Source organism: Peromyscus leucopus, chromosome 4, assembly GCF_004664715.2.
Source record: "Peromyscus leucopus breed LL Stock chromosome 4, UCI_PerLeu_2.1, whole genome shotgun sequence".
Taxonomy (NCBI): domain Eukaryota; kingdom Metazoa; phylum Chordata; class Mammalia; order Rodentia; family Cricetidae; genus Peromyscus; species Peromyscus leucopus.
The window spans coordinates 43217456-43244249 of NC_051066.1; the positions used below are offsets into that span (position 1 = coordinate 43217456).

At 37.2% G+C, this 26794-nt stretch overlaps 1 protein-coding gene across 10 annotated transcripts in view; it reads right to left on the reverse strand.

Moving 5' to 3' along the window:
* LOC114680593 (sodium channel protein type 1 subunit alpha) overlaps nucleotides 1–26794 on the reverse strand; it is a 146185-nt gene that overhangs the window by 72804 nt on the left and 46587 nt on the right. For 8 of the 10 annotated variants that reach the window (XM_028853557.2, XM_028865487.2, XM_028860542.2 and 5 more), the window contains exon 2: nucleotides 6379–6691. In XM_028853557.2, coding sequence (XP_028709390.1) covers nucleotides 6379–6642 — 264 coding nt within the window. In that variant the 5' untranslated portion in view covers nucleotides 6643–6691. Of the gene's footprint in view, nucleotides 1–6378; nucleotides 6692–22158; nucleotides 22329–26794 lie in introns of all 10 variants that reach the window. The other 2 variants (XM_028880849.2, XM_028888090.2) reach the window with 1 other exon arrangement.

Below are 26794 nucleotides of genomic sequence, written 5' to 3' on the forward strand. Positions count from 1 at the left end.
TGAACAAAGAGTGGGTGAAGTTGAATGTATAGCCAAATGGTACAGTAGCAACTCAAGTTATGAAACCGAGGGGAAAAAAATCGCATAAGAATAAAACTGTACTCACAAACTGAAATGTCCTTGTGTCACAGAAAAGTAAATGAGCAAATAGAAAGGATTAGCTTGGAGTCTCATTGCAAAGATCCCCTGATGACAGGAAGCATGAGATGGAAACTCTATGATCTTTGACCTCAGAGCACGGCCATTACCTCCTCTCTTCGTTCTTTGAAGCGCTGTGTGTTTAAAACATCTGCAGAATTTAAGACTCCCAATGCTTCCATGAACTAGGGAGCTTCCATGCACAGCACTGTTGCTTCCATTTCCTCAGTTACTAACACAATATCACTATTTAAACCATTTTAATAATTTTAGTAGACTGTTTGATTATTATATAATACGCACATCAGAAACTGGGGCAAAGAGGATAAAAATATGTGGGCATATGTCATGATAACATACGGCGTCAGCAGTGACATTTCCATATGCCCAATGACATTGATTGCCTTTATAAAAGAACACAGAGAGCTTTGGCCTGTTAGACTGTATTCACACAAGTTTCTGCACATACAATGCAATTGCACTTTATCCTGAGATATAGCACAAAGAATGCATTCTGTAACCATTTTCATGGTCAATGTTATTGTTCAGTGCTTATTCTCAAAACTCATAAATGTAATTATTTCTATTGTAGTATTATGAAGTATGATATATTAAAGGTCATTGTTCAGTGAGGGCTTCCCTTTCAAGAATGAATTGGTGCCTTTCCAGTGAAAGATCAGGCCCTTCTTGTTCTCCCTTGCCTTATAGCCTTCCATCATGTGATGGTTCAGCTAACTTTTCAGTCTTGGACTCCCTGGTCTCCATAAGACAATACATTCCTTTTCATTGTCTGAGTTCAATCTAAGGGAAACTACTGATACTTGCATATTGAACTCACTTTTTAAAACAAATCGACACTCACAGTGTCTTCAATCATGGAAAAATCTCAACTATAATGATATTTGACCAGTAGACCTTTGGCTGTTCCAATACATTTAAATTCATTCTCCCTATCTCCCTCCCTCTCTCTCTCTCTCTCTCTCTCTCTCTCTCTCTCTCTCTCTCTCTCTCTCTCTCTATCTCTTTATCTATACTATATGTGTGTGTATATATATATATATACATATATATATATACATGTGTGTGTGTGTGTGTGTGTGTAGGGCATTAGGGGCAAAATTGCTTTTTGGAGTCATGTGTGTGTGTGTCTGTGTTGTATTGTTTTAATGAAGACCACTCTAATGTTTACATACATATATATATATATATATACATATTTATATGTTTGTATGTGTTATATTGTTTTAATGAAGACCATTCTAATGTTGAAGATACTAGTTGCTAACAAGAAATTAATGACCATATATTAAAAGAAATATTATTTTAAAAGATAAAGATTTTACTAAGCAACTCCACCTTAAATCAGAGAAAACTTAATGTTCATTAATTGTTTACGAACTGTTAATGAAACAATCTATATTTTGAAAAAAAATGTAAGACTAATAAAGAAATAGACAACCTACAGAAAGTTTTAGAACACAGGACTATGAAAGAAGGAAATATTATGACTATGACTCAGCCATGTGTTCTAACATACTCTGTGGTGGACGTGCTGCCACATTCTTACAATCCCAGTGTCAGTAGGCAGGAGGAGTGTGAGTTCAAGGCCAGTCTGAGCTACATAGGGAACTGCTGTCTCAAAAAGCAAGCAAATGAAGCACACAGCATGTTTGTTTTAAAGGACTTAGCTCCGCAAACAGTTCTAGCTGCACTGCTGTCCACTGGCTCACAGGTGGAGATTTGCTTGATGGGAGTGCAATGTGAAAGTGAAGGATGTGCCTTTCCTTCCTGATAACAATATTTCTCTTATCAAGTTGCTCTGCTTGCACAACGAGATTTGTTCCCAAATGTCAGAATGCTTTTCCTTCTTCACACAATGTGCATTTGGAGATAAGAAAAGCAGATGTCAAAGGCAAGTTTAGAGGAGGGGGGTGGGCAGTCCAGCAATGCTGATCTAGCTGCCAAGTCAGAGCTGAGCTTTCACCCTGTGCTTCTTATAAAAGCTTTTAAGTATTTGTCTTGTGTGATTTTGTTTTCCATTTTCCTTTATGTAATTTTTTATTGAAATTCAACATAAGCCAGTTAGGGACCTTTGTGGGCAGAACCTCCCCTCAAGACAGTATATTTCATCAGTCTGAAAGCTCTTATTTTTGAAAGCATATTATTTTGCTTTTATTTTATTTTCTTTATTTGTTGATTGGTTGGGTAATCATTTTAGAAGGAGTATCACTATCTAGCTTTGGATGATCTGGATCTTGCTATGTAGACCAGGCTGACTTTAAACTCACAGAGATTTGCTTGCCACTAACTCCCAAGTGCTAAGTTTACAGTGTATACCACCAGGCCTGGTAGTCTGAAAGTTCTTTAACTTAGAGAGAAAAATATATATGATAGTCTGTGATAGTTTGAATAAAAATTGCCCCATAGGCTCAAATAATTGAATGTTTAGTCATCAGGGAATGGCACTACTTGAGAAGGATTGGGAAGTGTGTCCTTGGAGTAGGTGTGGCCTTGTTGGAGAAGTGTGTCACTGGGGACAGGCCTTGAGGTTTCCAAAGTCTAAGCCAGGCCCAGTGATTCTTTCTTTCTCTTGCCTTCTTATCAGGAGGTAGAACTATCAGCTACATATCCAGCACCATGTCTTCATGCTCCACCATGCTTCCTGCCATGATGATAATTGACTAAACCTCTGAATATAAGGAAGCCCCAATTAAATGTGTTCTTTTACGTGAGTTACTATGGTCATGGTGTCTCTTCACAGGAGTATAACACTGAGTAAGACAGTCTGGTTACCACATGATGAATTACTACCTTTGTCAATATGCTTTAGTTTGGTTTTTCTCAAACTATTCAGTTATGGATGCAGCATAGGAGTTGGGATGCTGGGATTCAATTTTGTATTTTGATAAGGCCTCCTCTTGGTGACCTTAATAATTTTTAGATGGTGGGTTTTACCAGATGGTACTGGAGACTCTACATTTGGGGGAGCAAATGCCTGATAAGGAGAGAGCTTTCTAACCTCTACCACAGGAGCCCCTGAAATGTTGTATGTCTCTAGGAACTAGAAATAAATGAGCACAATTTATGGGATGAACCAAGTTCTGTGTGGAGTACATCTGAGTCTTTATTTCAAGATTACCTCATATTTACTTCTCATAAATAGCAACTATGGGATGGATAATCTTTGTACTGACTGGTTTTATGTCACCTTGACATAAGCTAGAGTCATTTTAGAAGAGGGAACCTCAACTGAGAAAATGCCTTTTCTAGATTGGGCAGGCCGGTGGTATATTTTCTTGATTGATGATTGATGTGGAAGAGCCCAACTTATTGTTCTGGTGCCACCCCTAGGCAGGTAGTCCTAGGTGCTATAAAAAAATCAGACTGAGAAAGCCTCGAGGAGCAGGACAGTAAGTGGCGCTCTTCTATGGCTTCTTCAGTTCCAGATTCTAGGTTCCTTCCTTGAGTTTCTGCCGTAACTTTCTTCATGATGAGTCTGATGTGGAACTAACTGTAAACTGAAATAAATTCTCTTCACCCCCTAATTTTCTTGAGTCACGGTGTTTTAGCACAGTCATGGAAACTCTAAGAGATCTCTCTCACTCAAAATTGCCATTATTGGCATCTAGTGTCCTGATAAGAACTGACAAGAAGTTGTCCCTAACATTTGGAATATTGTAGGGTTCATGGTCAATAAAAAGCTTTAGTTGTTAAACTAATTACAATTCTTGTTTTCTAACCATCCATTGAGAATTCAGAAACGTATTGCGCTTGGTCAAAATATAAAAGACAATCAGTAAGTGTTTTTTTTTTTTAAATCATCTGTGCTTTTTGGGGGGAAGGGATTGGTGAAATCATGGTGATAATAAAAGTTTAGATTCAAGAATGAATATAAAAGTTACATACATTCATATATTAATTATATAAATATATATGTCCTTCAGATTATTATTTCAACACATTTCTAACAAAAGATCAAGTATTCTAAAAACTGTATATTACAGTGAAGGACACCAACACTTGAATGAAGAGGTGGCCTACACAATGGGGAAAAAGTTTTAGACGGCTATACATCTGATAGAGGGTTGACATCCAGCAAATAGAAAGAACTAAAAAAAAAAAAAATGAAAAAACAAGATGACAAACAATCTAATTTTAAAAAATTAAACAGAGGCATGGTACTAAATAGAGTTCTTTTATGATAGATGCACATGTCTGAAAAACACTGTCAAAATGTTCAACATCTTAAGGGAAATACAAATTAAAACTTCTTTGAGGTTTTATATCACTCCAGGCACAATGACTAAGGTTAAAAAAAAAAATAAACGGGGACAAATGCTGGAGTGGATGTTGGGAAAGGGGAACACCAATTCACTGATGGTCAGAATGCAAACTGATGTAGTCAGGGGAGAAATCAGTATGGTGGTTCCTTAAAAAGCTAAAAATTATCACTAGTGGCTAGTCTCATCGTGTTATAAAGTACTATGCATGCCACCAGAGAAGAATTCTCATCAAAACTCATCACTCTTACCCAGCTGTGAACCCTGAGAGCTATTGACTTTGTAGGACATACCCACTGGAACACAAGTGGTACAAACCTCCCAGGTGTAACTAATCACTTTCTGGTTGGATTTAATTGCAAACCCACACCTGGCACCATTACTGGGACAAAGAACCTATAGCTAAGTAGATCATAAGCCCTGGTAGGGGTAGGGGAAACTACTACTATTACTCTGCTAAATGGACATAACATTTAACCATTTCCTATTGACTTATCGTTGTACCCACAGATAATGCATTTCTCAATCTTTATCAGAGAAGCTTATATTTGCAATAGATGGTGATTTAGACAGGGACTTACAACTGGCCAAGATTTAGATTTAGAGAATAAGGTATTAGAGAGTTCTCAGCACTAAAGGTAACATATATACCATATCTCTCCTTCCAATGCTCAGAGAGGTGGTCGTGGGAAGAGTGTAAGAGTCAGGGTTTGTGGAAAATTAAAAGAAAGGTGTCATAGAAAGGCAGTATAGGGAAGCTGAACATATAAACTCACAGCTGTTGCTACAGAATGCACAAAACCTGTGCAAGTGCAAGCCAGATCAAATCCCACTGTGGAGACTGGATCTAGATGTACAATCACACCCCTAGCAGTAGAGCTGTTGATTCTTATTAACTGCTAGGAGGGGGAGACAGTTTCTCTAAGAGCGTACCCCCTACTAAGCTAACAACCACACTTCAGTGGAAGACCACACAACTAAGAATATTTGAGCAGCATACATTGGTCTTGAAGGGTTTTAAAAAAAAAAACACATAGTTGAGTGGGTTGAGAGTGGGGGCTGGATCTGTGAAGAGTTGGAGAAGGGGTGAATATGATCGAAACTCTCAAAGAACTAATGAAAGCTTTAAATAAGAATATACATCTGTAATGATTACTAAGAAAGGCCTTGATAATTAGTGTAAGCACAGCTATACTGACTTAGAATGCAGGTGGATAAGTAAAATGGAAGTTATTATACACCCCCTCATGTTAAGGACTAGCAAGTGTAATAGACTAGATAGTGCCTTCCAAGTGTTCATGCCCTAGCTTGTAAATAGAGTCTTTGCAGATATTATACAGTTAAGATGAAGCCCATATATGTTAGAAGGAGCATTGATATGGTTTGATTGCAAAATGCCCCTAACAGTCTTATATATGAAAACCGTGAACCAAAATAAATAATTTCTCTCCACAAAGCAAGCAAGAAAACAAAACAACAAAGTACCTTTGTATATTGAATTACTATATTCCATATGGAAACAAATTCTTCAGGAATTTATTTGATTTATTATTTATAATATGGCAAAGTAATAGAAAACTTTTGTGTTGTAAAATGTTCTTCCATGAGAAATTCACACAATACATTTTGAGGTCTTTTGTAACTCAGGGTGACTTCAAGATTTCAAGGTACAAAAAAAACCCATAAAATTGCTTAGTACATGTAATCTTCGGTGAGAATTTTTAATTTGTTAAATTAGCTGCCTACAACTTATATTTAGATTTTTGTCATGAAGCATTTGGGGCAGCTCCATATGGTATAATATAATTTATTTACTTCTCATGAATATACATAAAACACCCACAAATGTAGTCTCATTTCTTAAGCAGAAGGATGGTTAAGGCTGTGCTAATTTAGTATGTGATGTTTCTGTAACAATTCATGCAGTTAGTGGCAAAATATACCTGCTAAGAACACTTACCTTCTTATTGATATAGTAAGGGTCCAGGTCCTCCAGAGGCTCCGACACCATCTCTGGAGGAATGTCTCCATAGATAAATGGAAGGTTCTTCCCAGCTTCCAAGTCACTATTTGGCTTTGGGCCATTTTCGTCATCATCTTTTTTGTCTGGCTTGGGATTCTTAGCCTTTTCTTCTGCAATGCGTCTTTCAATAGCTGCAAGAGATTCTCTGGTGAAGAAGTTGAAGCTGTCAGGTCCTGGTGGTACAAGCACTGTTTGCTCCATCTTGTCATCCTGCACATTTTAATTACTATTTACTCTTCATGTGAGATTCCTAAGGAGGGAGGAACGAAAAGCATCAAGAAGATTAAAAGTTGTTAGTATCTATAAATGCTTATCTAGAAATAAGAGCCAGAAGACTTAACTTTTTAATCTCCCCCCAAATTGAAATGGAATTTCTAAATAAAACTTTTAAACAAATGTATTCTCCATGCTAAGTTTTAGCCAAGCATCCCAGTGTATTGGATCTTATGCTTTACTAATAAAGAAACTAGACTTAGACCACAAGTTTAAAACTTGGTTCAGTACTGCCATACATACATTATGGTAACTGTCACCAGGTCACTGATGGAATGCTCGCCCTGAGAATCACCTGTATGATGAATAGTATGCCTGCAGAGGCATGGGGTGATAGATCAGCCAGTTCAAAAGTCTGGGATAGGAGGAACTTGTCGCAGAGAAAGTTGAAAATGTAGCCTTTGAGGCCCGACAAGTGAGGACAAGCAAATTAGAGTTTCCTGAATTCCATCAGAGAGTCGCACGATCAGCTAGTCATTGTTGTTCTAAGTGTGCCTGTATATACCCAGAGATGTGAGTGAATGGAGCTATGATCTGTGAACTGCATTCTCCCTAGTAGAGTCTGTACCTGAACACATAGGCAAATACAGTCCAAGGTGGGACAAATGCCATTGACATGATGGGATGGAGATAAACTAAACTGAAGAGAAAGCTCTAAGCACAGGAGATAGCAGAATGCTCCTAGTTCAAAATATAAGGTGGTTTCCTTCATTGAAGCAATTCTGATATTCTTTCAGGGTCTACAGTCTACATGTATTATGAGGACCTGGGCAAAACTCATCTCCATATCACAGAGTCAGACGTCAAGGCCAAATCCCAGATGCATCCTTTTCAAGTATATTTAATAAGAGCTCACATTTCACACATATAGCTGTGCCAAACTTCCCGGAGCCCAAGCTCTCCCTGGTACAGATTTTATTTGGATAGTACATTAGCTCATTAAAGTCACCATACACTGATACAGTTAGTTGAAGCTTTGCTGTCTAGGTCTGTAATAGAAAACTATAGTCAAATCATTTTGTCTAGCTTCTATCATGGATCTCAGAGTTCACAGGAACAAACAGGTACCCATTTCTGTGAGGTTTGTAACCATGTATTTTTAAGTGGATGAGCAGGGAGAAGATAGGATTTGGATCAATTTTAGTACCTTCCAGCTATTAAGTGAACTTTTCAGAGGTTCTTAAGTCTACTTGCAGTGAGCTGAGGGCCTGAAGAATAGACTGTTTTATCTAAGACTAATTCCTCCCGTAAAGCACCTGAAAACACTGGCATCTATTTATTTGGAAATAAAAGTTCAAGGATAACAAAGATGGCTGCTTTTCTCATTGCGGAATTATTCTAACGTACATATAAACATGGTTTTTGTTCTAATTGATTGATAGAAAATATAATCTGTGCAAATGATCGAAGTTCAAAACATGTAACAGAAACTGCAGTGTCAAGTCTCCCTCCCACCACTGTTCTCCTCCTCAGTACTATTTTCTCATGGAGGTAATATGTACATGCTATATGAGTGAGTATATGTATTTTTATATGCATCCTATTTAAACCATATATACAAAAAATAATACAATGTAAAGCATTTGATGCTGTTTTTACTGAAAACATGTTAGTATGCATTCCATTTCAGTTTCATTTCTTTTCTTTTCTTTTAGCTTATAATAATATCATATCTAACTTTTTTTTGTTGTTGTTGTTAGGATTTTTTGCTTGCTTGTTTGTTTTTTTCGAGACAGGGTTTCTCTGTGTAACAGCCCTAGCTATCTGGGAACCCACTTTGTAGACCAGGCTGTCCTCGAACTCGCAGAGATCTGCCTGCCTCTGACTTCCGAGTGCTGGGATTAAAGGCACGTGCCACCGTGTCCGGTTCATGTGTAACTGTTCGTGACATTTTCATGGTGAGTTCTGCTTGATTCTCCTGCTCCCTGATGCTCATATCATCTCCCTGCCCTGTCGCTTTCTGTTCCCAGTCTTTCTCTTCCCACTTTCACATGACATTTGGTCTATAGCCCTTCCCTTCTCTTCAAGTTTCTTTTTTTCTTCTCATGGGATCCCTTTCTAGTTTACTGGCCTCTACTCACATTGACTGCCGACTAACAGTTAAAAGCCAGGATGTGCATATGAAAGACAACATGTAGCATATGTATTTCTGAGGTTGTGTTATTTCATTTAACACATTATTTCCCAGTGCCTTCTGTTTTCATGCAGATTTCATAATTTTCTATAACATAAAATTCTAATGTGTGCATGTATCATATTTTCTTTATCCATTCATCTAATCAATGAACATTAGGTTGGTTCCATTTTCTTTTCCTGCTATTGTTAAAAATAACAATAAATATGGATGAGAAAGCCTCTATAGTGGGATATGGAGTCCTTTGGGTCTATGCTTAGAAGTGGGATAACTAGGTCATCTTGTATTCCCTTATTTAATTTTTAAGAAGCCTGTCTTTATAAATTTGATTCATTACTTTTAATAGCATCCAAGTCTTTTATTCTCTCTCTCTATATAAAATATATAATTATATATTTGTATTTATATATAAATAGAAACATACAATTATATAAAAGTGCATATAAAATACATATTTGTATAAATATACATAATTATATAAAATATACTTTTTTGTTTAGTTATATAAAATAATATACAATATGTCTATTACATACAAAATAAAATTATATATTAAATATGTTATAATATGAATCTAAATATATAAAATTGTGTAGTCAAGTTTTTTAATCTCTGCTATCATAAATAAAGCTATAATTAATATATTTAAAAATATTTACTCACATGCACACATATCTATTGTACTAATTTCTAATAGCTGACTTTACTGTGTAAAGAATATAAATTTAATTTTAATTTTGGTCAAATTCCTGCTAATTCTCTTAGAAACAGTGTGACACTATTTTTTCTCTACATGTTCATCACTATCATCTGTTAAATTTCAAATGTTTCTAATCTCACAAGCACAAAGGCATGGGTATAATTTTGTGTTATATTTGTGTTACTATGAGAAAAGAGGAATATTTTTCATGCATTTGTATTTTTATTTCCTTTTATTTGGCCATCTCTTCCCTTTGTTTTTATTTTAAGCCCCTGGCATCCTTTAGTTATGGTATTAACCCTTTGATTTTGTGATATGATGTCTTTTAAGAAGACTGTGTTGGGTTTGTTAATTTGATAGTGTCCTCTCTTATTGATTAATTTTTTAAAATAAAAATATGAAAATTTTCTTGGAGCATATGTACCACTGTGGTGTAGGATATATCAGTTAGGAGAGGCTGTATGGGGGAAGGCAGGATGTAAGACATTGGTTCTCAACCTTCTTAATGCTATGACTCCTTAATACAGTTCCTCATATTGTGGTGATCCTCAACTATAAAATTATTTTCATTGCTACTTCATAACTGTAATTTTCCTACTTTTATGAATTGTGATGTAAGTATCTGTATTTTCGATGGTCTTAGCAAACCCGGTGAAAGTGTCATTCAACTCCCCAAAGGAGTCACGACCCACAGGTTGAGAATTGCTGATACGAGGGAACTTGGTTTTGAGTTCCATGTTGCTATAAGTCTAAAACTACTAGAAAAAGAATTATTTAAAGGGGAAAATACAATTGAAGAAACTTTGTTAAATATAATATGGGGGCATTTAAGAATATTCAAAGTATAAAATGAAAACAGGCTGAAGACATTCCTTATCTCGAATAAGACTTCAAAGTTTCAAACACCAGATTTTCTTAAATTAATACATTGGACGTAGCCTTCAAAATATGACAAAACTTTTAGCATTAGCTAAGATAAATTTATTTAAAACTGTACACATAAAATATGCAAATGCTTTCCTGAAACATTCTTAAAATAAATGTTTATTTCAAATTGTCTAGTACAATAGCTCTTTAATAGGATATATTAAAAAGTTTCAATGTTTTTGCTTTATTTGCTTATTAATGTTTGGTTTTCTGTATTATAATCTGGTAATGTCATTTATACTATTTTCTTTCCTTGGAATTTATTATGATTTTAAAAGTGACTTTCCTAAAACCCTGAGGAGAAGCTTCATCTTTCCATAGAATTTATGCAGTTTAAGATGTCTCAATAGGATTGCCGTATTTTGTCTCACTAATTCAGACTGCCTCTGTCTGTGCATACTTCTCACCTTCTTGATGGTTTGTGAGTCAAAGGGTATATTAAAGTCTTTCTTAATACGTGTCTATTTATTCTTACACTCACTGTTTTTTCATTCTATAAACCTCATCTTTGTTTTTGTTTATAGTTTTTGAGCTAGGATCTCACTGTGTAGCCATGGCTGGCCTGGAATTAACTCTATGGCTTGGGCTGGCATTGAAGTTGAAATTATCCTGCCATACACTCCTAATTGCTTGGAGTAAAGGCTTTCAGCACCATGTATGATTTCATTCTATGAATTCTAATGCTAATTTTATTTATTTTATGTATGTGTACATCTTACTTATGATCAGATGTTTGAGGTGAACTAAATAATTTACCATTATATGTCATTTAATGGCACTAGATGATTTTATTGTGGAAGCATCATAGAGTACTAAACAGACCTAGATGGTGTAGAGGAATCACTCAACATTTACACATCAAAAAGCTAGATGTATGAAGCTGCCATGAACACAATGTGGCCTGCTCTTTTACTGTAAATTTTTTTTTTATATGTACAAGTGTACTCTAAAATAATGATAAAAAGCTGAGTTCAGAAAATTCACAAATAGTAACAGAGTTGCTGTTATCATAATAAAGTGTTACGATGTAAACCCAATTGAAAGGCTGCCATGCTCTATAGGACTGGCAGCAGCAGAGGTCTATTCACACCAACATCACCACAAAAACCACGAACAAGGACTGGGACTTCTCTTCTCCTCTGCATGGGGCCAGCATTGTGTTGCCGTCTGTCCTTGACCAAGGTACCATAGTGTAGTGCCTGACAATCCTGCCTAGAACAGATTTTATTTCTTTATTTTTTACTGAGAACAAATTTGAGAGTATATGAGGGCATCTCCTTTCTTTTATTTGCATTTAATCTGGGGTCTTTGTCCATCCATTTGGTCTCACATTGCTGTTTCATAGCTTCAGCCATTTCTTTTGTATGCATATATTTAGATTTTGCATGGAGGCATATTTTAAATGCAATGTAGTTTTTTTGTGGACAATTTGTCTTTCAGAAAGGGTACATCAACAGGGTTCATTTTCCATAACGTTGTGTGGGTAGAACAGAAGAGGCTACCTCAAGCCCTCCTACTTAGTATAAATGTATTTGTGTTACTATGAGAAAAGAGGAATATTTTTCATGTATTTGTCATTTTTATTTCCTTTTATTTGGTCATCTCTTCCCCTTGTTTTTATTTTAAGCCCCTGGCATCCTTTAGTTATGATATTAACCCTTTGATTTTGTGATATGACGTCTTTTAGGAAGAGCACTTTTAGAAAAGCACTAGAAGAAAAAATTTAGGGCCATTAATTGTGGGTGCCACTTGATATATTATCCAATATCTATATATCTTGACTGTATTATGCTATATAATTTTATGTGAGAAGAAATCATATATCTGCAGTGTCTTCTAAAATGGCTTACCATTTATGTTGAGAATAAGCCAGACTCTTGCTAAAATGATGATCAGTTCCTGCAAGCCCTATCACTATTCTGAGGACATCAGACATCTAGATGGCATACTTCTTTTTTAATGTATATAAGTGACCTGTCTTCACACACATCAGAAGAGGGAATCAGATCCCATTACAGATGGTTGTGAGCCACCATGTGGGTGCTGGGATTGAACACAGGACCCCTGGAAGAGCAGTCAGTGCTCTTAATCACTGAGCCATTTCTCTAGCCATAGATGGTATACTTGAGGAGATGTTTTGGCCCACTTTGCAAAAAATTCCACTGCCAAAATAATAAAATCAGGTAAAATATTATTCTTACTGTTATCATCTCATAAAAGCAACTAATATAGGTATTATTGCTGCTTTTATGTGTGCATCAAGTGTGTGTATGGAGACTTGTGCCAGGGTGTGCAACTGGAGGTCCAGGACCCACTTTGAGGAGTTGATTCTCTCTTTCTACCTTTACATGAGTTCTGGGATTAAACTCTGGTCATCAGGCCACAAAGCAAGTATCCTTACCCACTGAACCATCTCCCTTCCTCACTCAACTACTGACTACTTCTATAAGGCTTGTGTACTTTGTGCATTCTTGAACCAAAAAACAAAAACAAACAAACAAAATACATTCTTTTTCTTTTTGAGATAGGCTCTCTCTACTAGTCCTGGTTTTCCTGGAACTCCTTGTGTAGACCAGGCTGGTCTTAAACTCACAAAGGTCTTCCTCTGCCCCAAGAGTGCTGGGATTAAAGGTGTATACCACTACACAGAACTTCAAAAGATGTTTTGACAGAATAAAATACTTATACCTACTTGGATCAAGAGACTTTTAACCATTAGAAAATCCATTATAAATTGACAATTTTGAGAACTGTAAATTTGTGTAAGTTCTGCTTTCATATGTATATATGAGTGTATATGCATTTTTCTCTATTATTTCTATGGTGTGGTCTTTATTATCTTGGGGTTTCAATTTAAAGTTAATGCCCTTTGATCCTTGGAAGAATCTTAAGGTATCACAAATATGATGTCAGATATTCCAGTGATGGGGAGAGAATCTGATGGGTGAGCAGCAAGACTCTTCCGGTTGGGGAGGAGATTGCAGTGTCATAGACAGATGGCACAACCTAACAGGGAATATCTAGAAGACTAGATCCTAGACAGAGAAGACTTTAAACTTGACAGTCATGCCAATACACTGAAAACACAGAGAGGCCAAGATGAAGTTGATGAGGTAAAACAACTTTGTTGGTATTTTGTTGTGGTTGATGCCAAACTATTCACTTAATTGGAGGAGAATTAGTCACTTGTGTGTATTGCAATGTAACCTGCAGGCATCCCATTCATGGAAGTCCTGAAGTGATCTTCTTGTCCCTGTATAGTTTTCAGTAATAGACTTTCTTTGGCTGGTGTAATGAGACATATAGACTCTAATCAAACAGAAGCTTTCATTCAGTCATTGTGTGTCCACACAGCCTCCTGCTCTAGTTCCTTTGCTCGAGAATGGCATATCTCAAAGGGGTGTTTCTTCCTCAACCCAGATCTTCGAATAAGAAGGCACATCGACTGGATGTCAAGAGGTACTAACAGGCTCTAACAGGACTAAAATTACTGACTTATCAGTGACATTTGACACAGTGTTCTTACTAATGTGCAAGTGTATGCCACTGATCAAAGACCAGACTGCTAACGGGATTTAACTAATTTGGAATATCTGTCTCTCACATACAAATGTTGTTTGCGATTGAGATCCCCTGCACTGTAAAATTCTTCATCTATAGTTCTGGGTGAAGAATACAGCATCATTAGGCAATCATGGGAATCAGTACAAAGATCCTCCATAAACTGGAATTCAGGGTCTTCTGACAATCATACAGCAATTCAGGAAAATTCTTTCAAAGAATTCTAATTAGCTTATACCAGGAATCCAAAAAGAGAGGGCTGTGGATATAGTTCAATTAGTAAAGTGCTCACCATGCAGCATGAAGATCTGAGTTCAGATCTCCAGTACTCATGAAAAAAAAAAGCTGTTCCGGTAATTGCAGTGCAGGAGAGGCAATGACTGGAGCATCATGGGGATCACTGACCAGCCAGTCAAGCAGAGTCAAGAATTTCAAGGTCAATGATAGACACTGTCACAAAAAAGTAAGGTGGAGAGTAGCAGAGAAAGAAACCTGTTTTCTATCTCTGGTCTCCCCATTCACAGGAACACACACACCTCTGTGCGCCCATGTCCACACACATGAGCACACACATGCATAAGCACATGCACACACTCTCCCCAAAAGGAACACATATACAAACATACAGCAAAGAATACTTAATGGTACTAATTATAAGCAAAGTATCTGAGTTAAGATGTTTTAGTATCATTATCATACCCCCCGAGGCCAGCTCTCCCACCTGCCACAGATGGAGAGGAGTGAGGAGTGGAGGACATCTTTCCCTCACCCATGCCACCATATCCAAGAGGAGTCTCAGTGAGGACCCAGAAGAAGCCAGAGGCCTGGAAGCAGACCAATGACTCATTGCAAAGAACACTTGGAAGTAAAGATGTACAGACTGAGGGGAACACGGTGTGACTCACTATGTGACACTACAGATACCAGGATAAGAATTTTTCTTTTCCTTTAAATTTTATTTGGGGAGGGAAAGATTGCAAGGGCAGAGGATGGATATGAAAGAATGGGGAGATGAATGGGATTGGGATGCATGGTGTGAAATCCACAAACAATCAATAAGAAGTTTTTTTTAAAAGGTGTTTTAGTAAAGAAATCTCCCACTAAAAAGGTCAAAGAAACCATATTGTGGTGAGTGAATGGTCCAGCCACAGATATTTGCTAGAAATGTCATTGTCCATCACTGTGTTTATGCTGCAGATTTTGGGATAACAAGAAAGAACTGGGCTGATGGACACAGGAAGTCTAACATGGCTTCTCTAGCTCACTGTCTGGATATTAAGTGTGCACTTCCTACAAGAAGGCTTTTAACACAAGCCAGTCCAGTTTCCTCCTCACTTTCTTGTCCCCATTCTGCTTTCTGTAGAGATGGGAGGCATCGATTCAGTTTTACATAAAACCCACATTACTATAAACCCTACAAAGATATAGAAATGTCACTCAGTTGCTGCTTTCTCCAGCAATGCTAGTCATTTTTGCCAGTGGTGCTGGTGAAGGTGAGAATTATGTAGCTATACTTAGCAGCCTACAGAAATTTAGAATTCTACTAGAGTCAGCATTTGTCTCTTTATTGCTATGAAACAATAATGGGAAGAAACAGAAACAAAAAGCAAAATTACTGTGCATAAGTTCCTTAGATGGAAAAAGAAGCCAACACATTAACAGGAGATGTTGGAGGAAATTGTTCTAATCCCACTTTGCAAATATCTACCTTACCCATGACATCCTAAAAACAATGCAGTGTTTTCAATCCATATGAAAGCACTTCTGGGACACATGCCAATATTAGACTGTTTACCTGAGAGATATCAAACACACCCTGGTGGCAGGATCTTTTCTGTATATCAAGGCATTAAGGATATTACGAGCTCAGAGATTTTAAGTTTTCTGTGATTTTCTCCTTTCATTCTTGTGGATATTGCTTGGACAACATAGGATATAAAATGGTTCGAGAAAAGTCTATAAGCTGCTATAGCAAGAAAAGATGTTCAAATTGTTTGACACATGAAATGTCCCCATTTTTTTGTGGGAGTGTGGATGTCTCTATAAAGCTAATTTGGAGATGCCTTTCCTATTTTAATATTTCTTATAAATGGTTTCATCACAAAGCAAATGTGCCCAAGGTATAGTTGATGCATGAAGGAGCATAGCACAGAACACAAGGACAATTAGAGAGAAACAGCCAAGAGCCACAGCAGATAAAAGGAGGCTGAGAAGAGATGAGAGAGGAGCGTTAAACACAGATCAACTACCCTGGCAAATGGCTCTCTGGTGTTCCACACTGCATGCATCAGAATGACCTAGGAACACAGTAACTTCTCCGGGTTAGGAGAACTTGAGACTAGCAGTGTGGGGGCTGCAGCAAATTGATTGAAAAGTATTCTATGTATAAAATCTGGACCCTGAACAATTCTCATCTATGACACAATTCTATCTCTAATACTATAGACCCCTGTTCAAAGAAGAATCATTTAAGCACAGATAATGCTGAAAGAATTTATAGGAAATAAGTCATGAAAGATGAAATAATTTCTTGATTTTAAAAACTCACTATATTAATATACTCTACATGACACTTATCATTTATGATATAAAATTTCAGCCAATTTATTATTTAAAATTGTACTTGTTAACTTTTAATCTGAAATTTAAGGTCAGTCACTCTGTCTTTATTTTGTGATGCACTGGTCTGGTTTATCGACACCCTTCAGCGGTTCTTAGCTTTCTGTGTGCCCACCAGCAGATGACTGGTAACTTTGTACAGAGGACACACTACCAGATGCCAGGACATCTGTCACAGCAGCTGGGACACTGAGCTAATCTATTCTTGTCTTGCTATATGACACACGATCTGCACAATCAATTTTGTACATTCGGAAAGTATTCATTTAATATATACCATGGACAAGACACTGGACAGGGTCTTAAAGACCATCAGGGTTGTGGAAAATACTACTACTGGGAGTTCTTGAGAGTAAGATAATTATCTTCACAATCTTCTCTATGAAATAGGCTCCAAGCTTTAGATTCATTTTGGGATTTCGGTGTTTCTAACTTCAGTGGAGTTGTATATTTAAGGACCAAAGTAAATGGAAATGGAGGTTAAACATTGCAGCATTGACTCTAAACATGGAAAACCTCTTTTGACTTCATAAGTCACACTGTGTATGTCTCTCTGTGTGCAAGGACACAGAATAGTAACACTATCCTGAATTTTTATTAACTCATTTAAAAGTAACAGAGTAAACATCTCATAACCCGTGTTCATAAATCTCACATACAGTGATGTTTTTCTAAAATAGATGCACATTTTCATGCTTATCTCAAAGAATTCTTTTGGTACCTTAAACTCAACACCATAAACATGGCAGATAAAAGAACATAAAGTTCAAAATGTGCCCCTCACTCTTTTGACCTAACTAGTTTTGAAGTTCTGGCCCTTTTCTCAAAGGTTGAATGGTGAAGAACCATTAAATAATATTGCAAAAATAAAAATTTTTACAGTAAATGTTGTTTAATCCATGCTTTTTTCTTTTCAATATGTTTTCTAGTATTCCTTAACTGTGAAAAAAATCATTTTTGTTACACTCAACAGCAGGTGGCGGCTGACACAGTATAACTGCATGTGTTCTTGAAACTTTGTAAATAATTTCAATACTACTATAACATTCAACAAAAGCCTGTACCCAAATTACTTTTCCTTCTACTTAAATCTCAAAAATCTCCCACCTCTTTCCCTAACCTCAATGCAATAATTTACTAAAGCTACTAAGCTTGGTAGGGCGTTATTGTCTCTGATTTGGAAATGCTACAGAATGCGACTACAAGAGTCTGTGTTGTGGAAACTGCTGCTCTTTTTTTTTTTTTTTTTTTTTTTTTTGATAGATTCCTGGGTGGAAGAAGCATGATATCATGATTCTGGAACAGCAGCTCTTCGCCTGGAATTCAGCTTTCAGACTGGAGATTGGAAGATACCAGGTGAGTTTTACATCAGTGAGTCAGTGAGAATATGAGTGATTACAAATCCTAATAGGAAGTTGACAAGATGGCTTGATGGGCTTGCTGCCAAGCCTGCTTTGCAGCCCTGGAGCCCGAGAGTGAAAAAGAGAACCCACTTCCACCAATTGTCCTCTGACCTCTGCACACACACACCCCATACAAATAAATAAATACATGTAAGAAATTTTAAAGAAATCTCAAATGGGGTGCCTAAATAAATAAATAAATAAATAAATTTTTAATTAATTAATTAATAAACACTAAGCTTGGATTTGAAATACACAATATATTTGTGTGCTTCATTATAAGCATAGTAGGACATTGAGACATAGTTATAATACATATTAATTATTGTTCATTTGAAATTCAAGTTTAACTGAACATTTTTCTTATTTATTTGACAAGTCTGGCACTCTTGCATCTGAAGAAAGTCTTTTGTTATAAAATCTCTCTTCAAATTGTCTGAAATCCAGTTAATTCACATTAGCTGTTCAGCTTAATAGAATTTTTCCTTTAAAAGACACTTTAAGTCTAGGACATAGATGAGCTGCTCATGCATCATTGTGAATTAATTCAAAGAGATTTAGAGAGACTGATTACTTCTCAATATCTAACTCATTTCTGTGACAGAAAATTCCTGGAAAGAAGCTGTGTGTGCAAAGGCTGCTAGACAGATTAAAACTGAAATGACTTCAGAGAGTCTGCAGTGTTGTTGATCCAGGTAGCCTAGTGACAGTTTGTTGGGGCTATTTTTTTTTAATTTATTGAAAATAGAACCTTCTATCAAACAATACATCCCAACCATAGTTTCCACTCTTCCCAGCCCCACCCACCTTCCCTTTCTCACAGATCCATTCCTCCTCTGTTTCCTCTTTAGAAAAGAACAGGCCTCCAAGAGACCACAGCCAAACAGGACATAATAAGACAAAAACCCTCCTATCAAGGCTAGACAAGACAACCTAATAGGAGGAAAAGAGTCCCAATAGCAGGCAAAAAAGAGACACACAGGCTCCCACTGTTAGGGATCCCCCACAAACACCAAACTAACAGCCATGACACATGCAGAGGACCTGGTGACAGACCCATGCAGGCCTCACTCTTGCTGTTTCAGTCTCTGTGAGCCCATGTGAGTCCTGCTTAGTTGATTCAGTGGGCCATGTTCTCCTAGTGTCCTCCATCCCCTCTGACTCTTACAATCTTTTCTTTCCATCTTCCATGGGGTTCCCTGAGCTCCAAGAGGAGGGACCCAATAGAGAACTCCAATTTAGACTCTCTCTGCATAATGTCTGGCTGTGGGTTTCTGTACCAGCTCCTTTGGGGCTATTTTAATCCCTAAAGAGTCAGTCCTTGTCCATCTCTTTATCAGTCCTAACATTTTGATAAACAGACTAGAAAAAAAAAAACCTTTCGTAACATATTAATTTAACTAACCCCCATTCCTTGTCAAAGAAGGGCTAAGAAGGCTGCTATCAGATATCATCAGAGGCCTTTTCTGATCTATCTACCAATATATTTTAAAATTGCCTTGATTCATGATTTTCTTTGTTTTGCTATTATACAACTTCATGAAAGTGCTTCCACATTGAAACATGGAATTGGTGTAACCTAGCACCCTCTTTTGTAGGCTACAGACATTCAAATTTGGCTCAAAAATAAATAATCTCTTATTCCCTTTGAATGATGTTCTAGTTACTTTTCTGATGCTTCGATAAAACACCATGACCAAGGAAACTTACAGAACAAGAGTTTATTCTAGTTCACGGTTTGAGATAATTAGAATCCATGATGGTAGAACGAAAACATGGCAGATGAAGAAGCAACTGAGAACTAACATCTTGAACCACAAGTAGGAATAAGGGAAAATGAACTGGGAATGACATATGTTTTTTTAAAAGCCCAATCTTAGTGATATACTTTCTCCAGGAAGTTCAGACCTCCCAAGCCTCCCCAAACAGAGGACTCCAAGTGGGAACCTAGTATTCAAATGTTCGAGAGTGTGAAAGACATTTCATTCAAATCTCCACAAAGTAGGAGCTGTGTTCTTTGCACAACACATCTCGTGACTAATGTGGGTTGATCTAATTGAGGGCATAAGAGATTTTTGTTTGTTTGGTTTGGTTTTGGTAGGAAGAGGAAGAACATGGGATTGACTGTGAACTGTAGATGTAACCAACCGTCTTATTAAATAAGAAACACAGAAACAATGTAAAAGAGAAAGCCAAGAGGTCAGAGCTCAGAGCTAAAATCTCACCCTTCCTCCTCTGTGTCCCAGCTTCTCGAAAGAGAGCTATTTCCTGTGTGTAACTCGATTTTCCAGTCATTCTGCCTTCTCATTGGTTGTAAACCCAAACACATGACTGCCTCGTCACTGTCTGAATGTACAGCCCCCTAGGTCTTAAAGGCATATGTCTCCAATACTGGCTGTATCCCTGAACACACAGAGATCTATGGGATTAAAGGCGTGTGCCACCACCACCGCCACACACTCTTGCTATGGCTCTAATAGCTCTGACCCCCGGGCAACTTTATTTATTAACATACAATCAAAATCACATTTCAGTACAATTAGAATACCACCACAGTGAACTGTTAATTCAATGGAATGGAATGAGTCGCACTCATTTTAGTGGTTCTTTACTTATATGATTATCATATACCCAGAAGGTTATACTAAAAAGATGAGTTTGAAGAAAGGGAATGAGATGTAAGCCAAAAGATAAAAAGAAGTAGATATGGCAGGGCTGTGGTGGCACATGATAACTGAGTCTGAGGTCAGGGGATAGAGCAGCAGGATGAGTCAGTCCTCTGCCTCACTGTTTCAGAGCCTGAGAACTATGGTTCCAGTGATGATCTGTAGAACTACATCCCACCAATAGGCCGATTGATCAACTTAGAAGTTCTTGAAAGTATGAAGGTATGTTCTCCTCCTATCTAGAGTTCCTTGCTTTGGTTACTTACCCACTCCCAAGCCACCTGGGAGACACCTCACCGCCAGGACATTGGCTACCTCAGGAGATACAATCTGGATTGTCCCAGCAGGGTGATAGAAGCCTCCCCAGCACATGGACTACAAAGCTATGTTCTCTGGTACACCAAGAAGGGAAACTACCAAAGTGAAAACAACTCTGGCAGACAGGATATATTTTTCCAGCACAGACTCAGTAAGAGCTTGAACTATAGTCAAGACAACAGTCCGCAGTTTAAAGGACCATATGACTGGTAATCTGGTCATATAACTGGTAATCTCCAATTTTGATAGGACCTAGAAAGAATCCATCCCAACACTTTACCTGCCTCCTTTTTTTAACCCTTGTAATTCCTCACTTTCATATTTTTCATTTATTAAGCTGTTAGGAGAACTTTTATAGTACTTTAAAAATATTTCTTATTCCCATCATACATATATCTAATTTTGTTTATTCATGTTTTTCATTATTGGACAATCTTTTTTGTCTTTCCTTGATTTTTTTTCTTTTTTACCTCAGTTGTTTCCTCGTCCCTGCCTGCTACACTTTTAGCAGTATTCTGACTTTACCTTGAATTATTTTACCTCAGAATTTTTTCTTTTAATTTTTACTTTTTCTAACTTTTTACCCTTTCCTGCTCTTCTCCAAAATACTTTTCTCCACTCTTCTTTTTCCTTAAGTTACCCTCATACCTTCCCTACTCCCTTTACAGTGCTGCTTTCCTTTTCTCTTTCATTTACTACATCCTCATTTATCCTAAATAATATGTCTATATCTTGAATGGTTTGATCTTGTTGTTGTTACAGCATTTTGCTTTCTTCCCTCTAATTGGAACCAGTGATTGAAACCTCCAGAGTAACTTGCTCTGCACTTTGTGGTAGATCCTAACTATAATTGTAGAGCTGGGGAGGCAGAGGCAGGAGAATTAGAAGTTCAAGTTTAAATTTAGCTACATAGTGAGTTTGAAGACAGCCTGGGCCTCTTCATGAGATCATACCTCAAAACAAACAAACAAGGAAAAGAAAAAATAAAAATGACTGGAATATTCAACAGATGATCTTCCAATAAAACTTCAAGAGATGTGTCAAAACCAACAAGTGTGAAAATTGCAGCATAAAAACACAGGAATGTGACTAAGATAAAAAAAGTAAATGACTCACCCAAAAGGTCATAATTCCTCAACTTCTCAAAAATACAGTGAAATAGGTAAAATCTAGTGAGTTGTTCACAAGTTTATTTGATGACCTCCAAGGGGATGCAACCAAGGTAATGAATTCAGTCTAGTATTTGAAGAGGGAAGTCAACAACCCAGAAGAAAAAGTCGGCAGAACTGATGAGAAAAATCAGGGAGACAGATGAAAAAGTCAGTAACATGAAAGAAAGATTCAGTGGGAAAATAGAGATTTCTGAAAAAATTTTTTTTAAAAATCATAGAAATGACAAAATCAAAAACAAACAAACCAATGGAAAATAACATGACCAGTAGATTTAATCAAGGAGAAGAAAGAATATTACTGAACCAGCAAATCTCTAACATCAAGGAGAGAAAATAATAAACAACAATTACACCAACTAAATAAGAAACAACTAAAAAATTACAGGATTTAGTAAACATCTCTCAAGAATAACATTATATGTAAATAGCCAGAACTCAACAATAAACACAGATTGGGTACCTAGATGCCTAGATAGAAAAACAAAAACAAACAAAACAACAACAACAATAAAAACCATAACTCTGTTACTTCCCTACCGTGGTCTCCAAGAAACACACCTTATGGGTAAAGTCAGCCACTGTCAGAAAGTGAGTGAATGGAGGACAATCTAGACAACCTAACAAGTAAATGGAAGCTGAAAATAAGCTGAAGTAGCTGTCCTATATATGATAAAGCAGATTAAAATAAATTAGTCAGAAGATATAAAGGTCAAGTGGGCAATAAATAGAACCATTAATCAAGAAGATATTGTAAATGAGGCGCAGACCTTTAATCTTAGCACTAGTTAGATGGAAGAGGCTGATCTCTGTGGGTTTAAGGTCAATTAGCCTGATCAACAGTTCTAAAACCGGGCTACATAGAGACATTGTCTCAACAAAAAGATGATAAAACAACTTTAGATATGCACCAAAATTTGGAATTCTCAATTTTATAAAACAAACACTAATGGAGACAAAAATTCAGATATATTCCTATATAATAATGGTGGATGATTACAATATCACACAACCATCTTTAGATATGTTATGCAAACTGAAGATCAATAAAGGAATTTCAAAGTTAAACTTTGAAAGAGATATATACAGAATACTCAACCCAACATACATGTATATAGGATATACATTTTCCTTTGGAGCTTATGGAAACTTCTTTAAACAGACAATATACCATGTGGCAAAGCAGCTCTTAACCAATATAAAAAATAATTTCTTATATCAACTCAGATCACAGAGGAATAAAACTAGAAATCAACAGCATGAGAAACTACAGAGAATGCACAAACACATGGAGAGTAAAGAATATATTCTTTTGTATGTGTGTACTTGTGTGTGTGTGTGTGTGTGTGTGCGCGCGCGCACGCACTTGTGTATGGATGTGAGTCAGTCCATTCATGTGGAGGCTAGAGGTCAATGCATGTGTGTGAGGAGTTCTTCCTCAACCAGTCTCTACTGCTGTGGGATGGTCTGTATGTCAAATTACTCTGATTGGTCAATAAATAAAACACTGATTGGGCAGTGGCTAGACAGGAAGTATAGGTGGGACTAACAGAGAGGGAAAAAAAAAGAACAGGAAGGAAGAAGGAGTCACTGCCAGTCGCCACCATGACAAGGAGCATGTAAAGACGCCGGTAAGCCATGAGCCATGTGGCAAGGTATAGATTTATAGAAATGGATTAATTTATGTTATAAGAACAGTTAGCAAGAAGCCTGCCACGGCCATACAGTTTGTAAGCAATATTAAGTCTCTGTGTTTACTTGGTTGGGTCTGAGCGGCTGTGGGACTGGTGGGTGACAAAGATTTGTCCTGACTGAGGACAATGCAAGAAAATTCTAGCTACACTCTACTTTTTTTTTTCTTTTTAAATACAAATCTCTCACTAAACCTATAGCTTGCTGATTTGGCCAGATTTATTGACTGGCCAGCATGTTCCCAGCATCCTCCTATTTCTGTATCTGCAAGTCTTCAATAATAGGAATGTGCTGCCTTATTGGCTGTATTATGTGAGTGCTATGGATCTGAACCCCAGTCTTCTGTTTCTAAGACTTTACTGACCGAGCCTCTGAAAATATACTTTGAATGACAAGTGGGGCAGTGAAGGAGTGTGAGAAGAGACTTAAAAGTTGCTGCCCCATAAGTAAAAAACACAACCTAAAAGGATCTTTGTGATAGAAAGTAGTTCTAGAAGGAAAGTTTATGGCTGTGAGTGTTTACATGAAAAATCAGAGAGCTCTCTCTATTTGCAGTACATGGTGATTACCACAGTGACTCACCACTGGCTAAAGTGTAGAGAAAAAGAAACTGCAGAATGCTCAGCCCTAAAGGGAACATATTACTGTGATCCTCACCCCTCAAGACTCAGAGACCACAGAGGAAGAGAAGGAGAATATATAGCACAAGAGCGTGTGGTGGTGGATGCCTACAAGGAAGCATTACCTTCTGCACACAGCAGGGTAGATGCACATATGAACTTAGAGCAGTTGTGGAAGCATGTACAATCCCTATGCAAGGCCAGTCTCATTGCCAGCAGGGAGAAGGGAATTGGGTACAATCCTATCCAAGCTATGTGGTTATTCACAACTGTTAGTTGCTTGGAGAGGGAGAAACAATTTTTCCTATGACTGTAACCTCTGGTTAATTGACCACTCTCTAGTAGTAGACTACACATCAATGGTTTTTGCAATGCTAAGAAAACAAAACAAAACAAAACAAAAAAACCAAAAAACAATGGACACAAAGTTAAGTGAGTAGGGAAGGGGTGTTAAAGAGCCAAGGGGGGAGTAAAAAATGATCAAAACACATTATTCTTCAACTCTCAAAGCACTAATAAAAATCAGAGAGATATCAAACAAATATCCTAATGTTGCACCTGCAGCACTTAAAAAATGAGAACAGATCATATGCCCAACAAGAAAGACTAATATTCAGGGTGGAAACTAAAGAGAAGCTTAAAAGCAATATATAGAATTAATAAAATAATGGCGATAATTCTTTGTAAAAATAAAATTGACAAAGACAAGAAGAGAGAGGATCCAGATTAGCAAAATTATAAATAAAAAAGGAAGGTCATTTCAGTTTCTAAAGTAAGTTAAAGAATCTTTAGGAATAGTTTTAGAAGTTGTACTGTAAAACCTGGTTTCTAGCTTTAGCAGGAACCTCATATGGGTTCTCCAACCCCAACTCAGAGCCTGGCTGCTAAAACTTTCTGCACTTGCTAGTCAGTTTCTTATCTTTAATCAATATGGGATTCAAAGACTTCAGTAGTGAGTATTTCCACTTCAATTGTTGCCTTAGTCACTGTTCTATTGTTGTGAAGAGACACCAGGACCAAAGCAACTCTTATAAAAGGAAGCATTTAATTGGGGGCTTGCTTACAGTTTCAGAGTCCATTATCATCATGGCAGGGAGCCTGGCAGCAGGCAGGCAGGCACCGGAGAGGAGCTGAGAGCTACAACCTGATTCGCAAGCAGGACACACACACACACACACACACACACACACACACACACACAGACAGACAGAGAGACAGAGAGAGACAGAGAGACAGAGACAGAAACAGAGAAACACAGAGAGAGTCAGAGACAGATAGAGACAGAGATAGAGACACAGAAAGAGAGAGAGACAGAGAACTTTTGAAACCTCAAAGCTGACCCCCAGATCACATCTCCTCCACATCTCCTAATCTTTCTCAACACTCCACAAACTGGGCACAAGCATATGAGCCTATGGGGGTGGGGCAGCCAATCTCACTGAGGCCACCACACTGGGTTTTTCCCATTGTTGATTTCATTACCCGCAATTGACTTTGTATACACAGAAACTCAAGAAAATGTAAGTGAGACCATCAACGAGCAGAAGGCTGCACTGGACAGTCAACCCAGAAGAGAGTCTCGCCCTCCTGCATTTTGTGTGAGTCATAACTGCATTTGTCAGAGATAAAGGACAAACTTTCCATTCAGTTTCATAAGTGATACAAAATATTTCTAGCAAAAGTAAAGTGGTAAGTATGGATTTCATATTAGTTCTCCTTTAACAATAACCAGACCCTGAGGCCTTCTCTAGTGTACCATTCCCTAAGCAGAAGAGAGATGTTTCATTATAAAATATAACTAATGTGTTATATTTTATCATAATTACGAACCCTTGCTGTAAACCAGAAGAGTGATATATACTTAGTAACTGCTCCAAATCTTTAATGAATAATTTTAAATTAAAACCTACTTAAAGCAAACTCTTAAGACATTAACCAATTTCCAATAACAGATTATTGCATACTAACTGTTGGTTTGTCCATGTTGCTATCTGTTATTGCTAAATAAATAAGCCAAAGCATACAATTTCATTTTCCTAAGATGTATATTTGAAAATAACACAACTTAGCGAAATGATTTCAAACCACAATTACATTCTAATTACTAGCACTTTTTTTTAAAATCACAATCTACATGAGACAGACATCATGATACAATGAATGAACTAATCTTCCATATGTTACAGAACAAAAGAGCAGCGTGGCTCTGTACTGAAGGGCAAAGTTATGCACCGCACAGCTTTACAGCAGCATGCAGTACAGTATGGGACA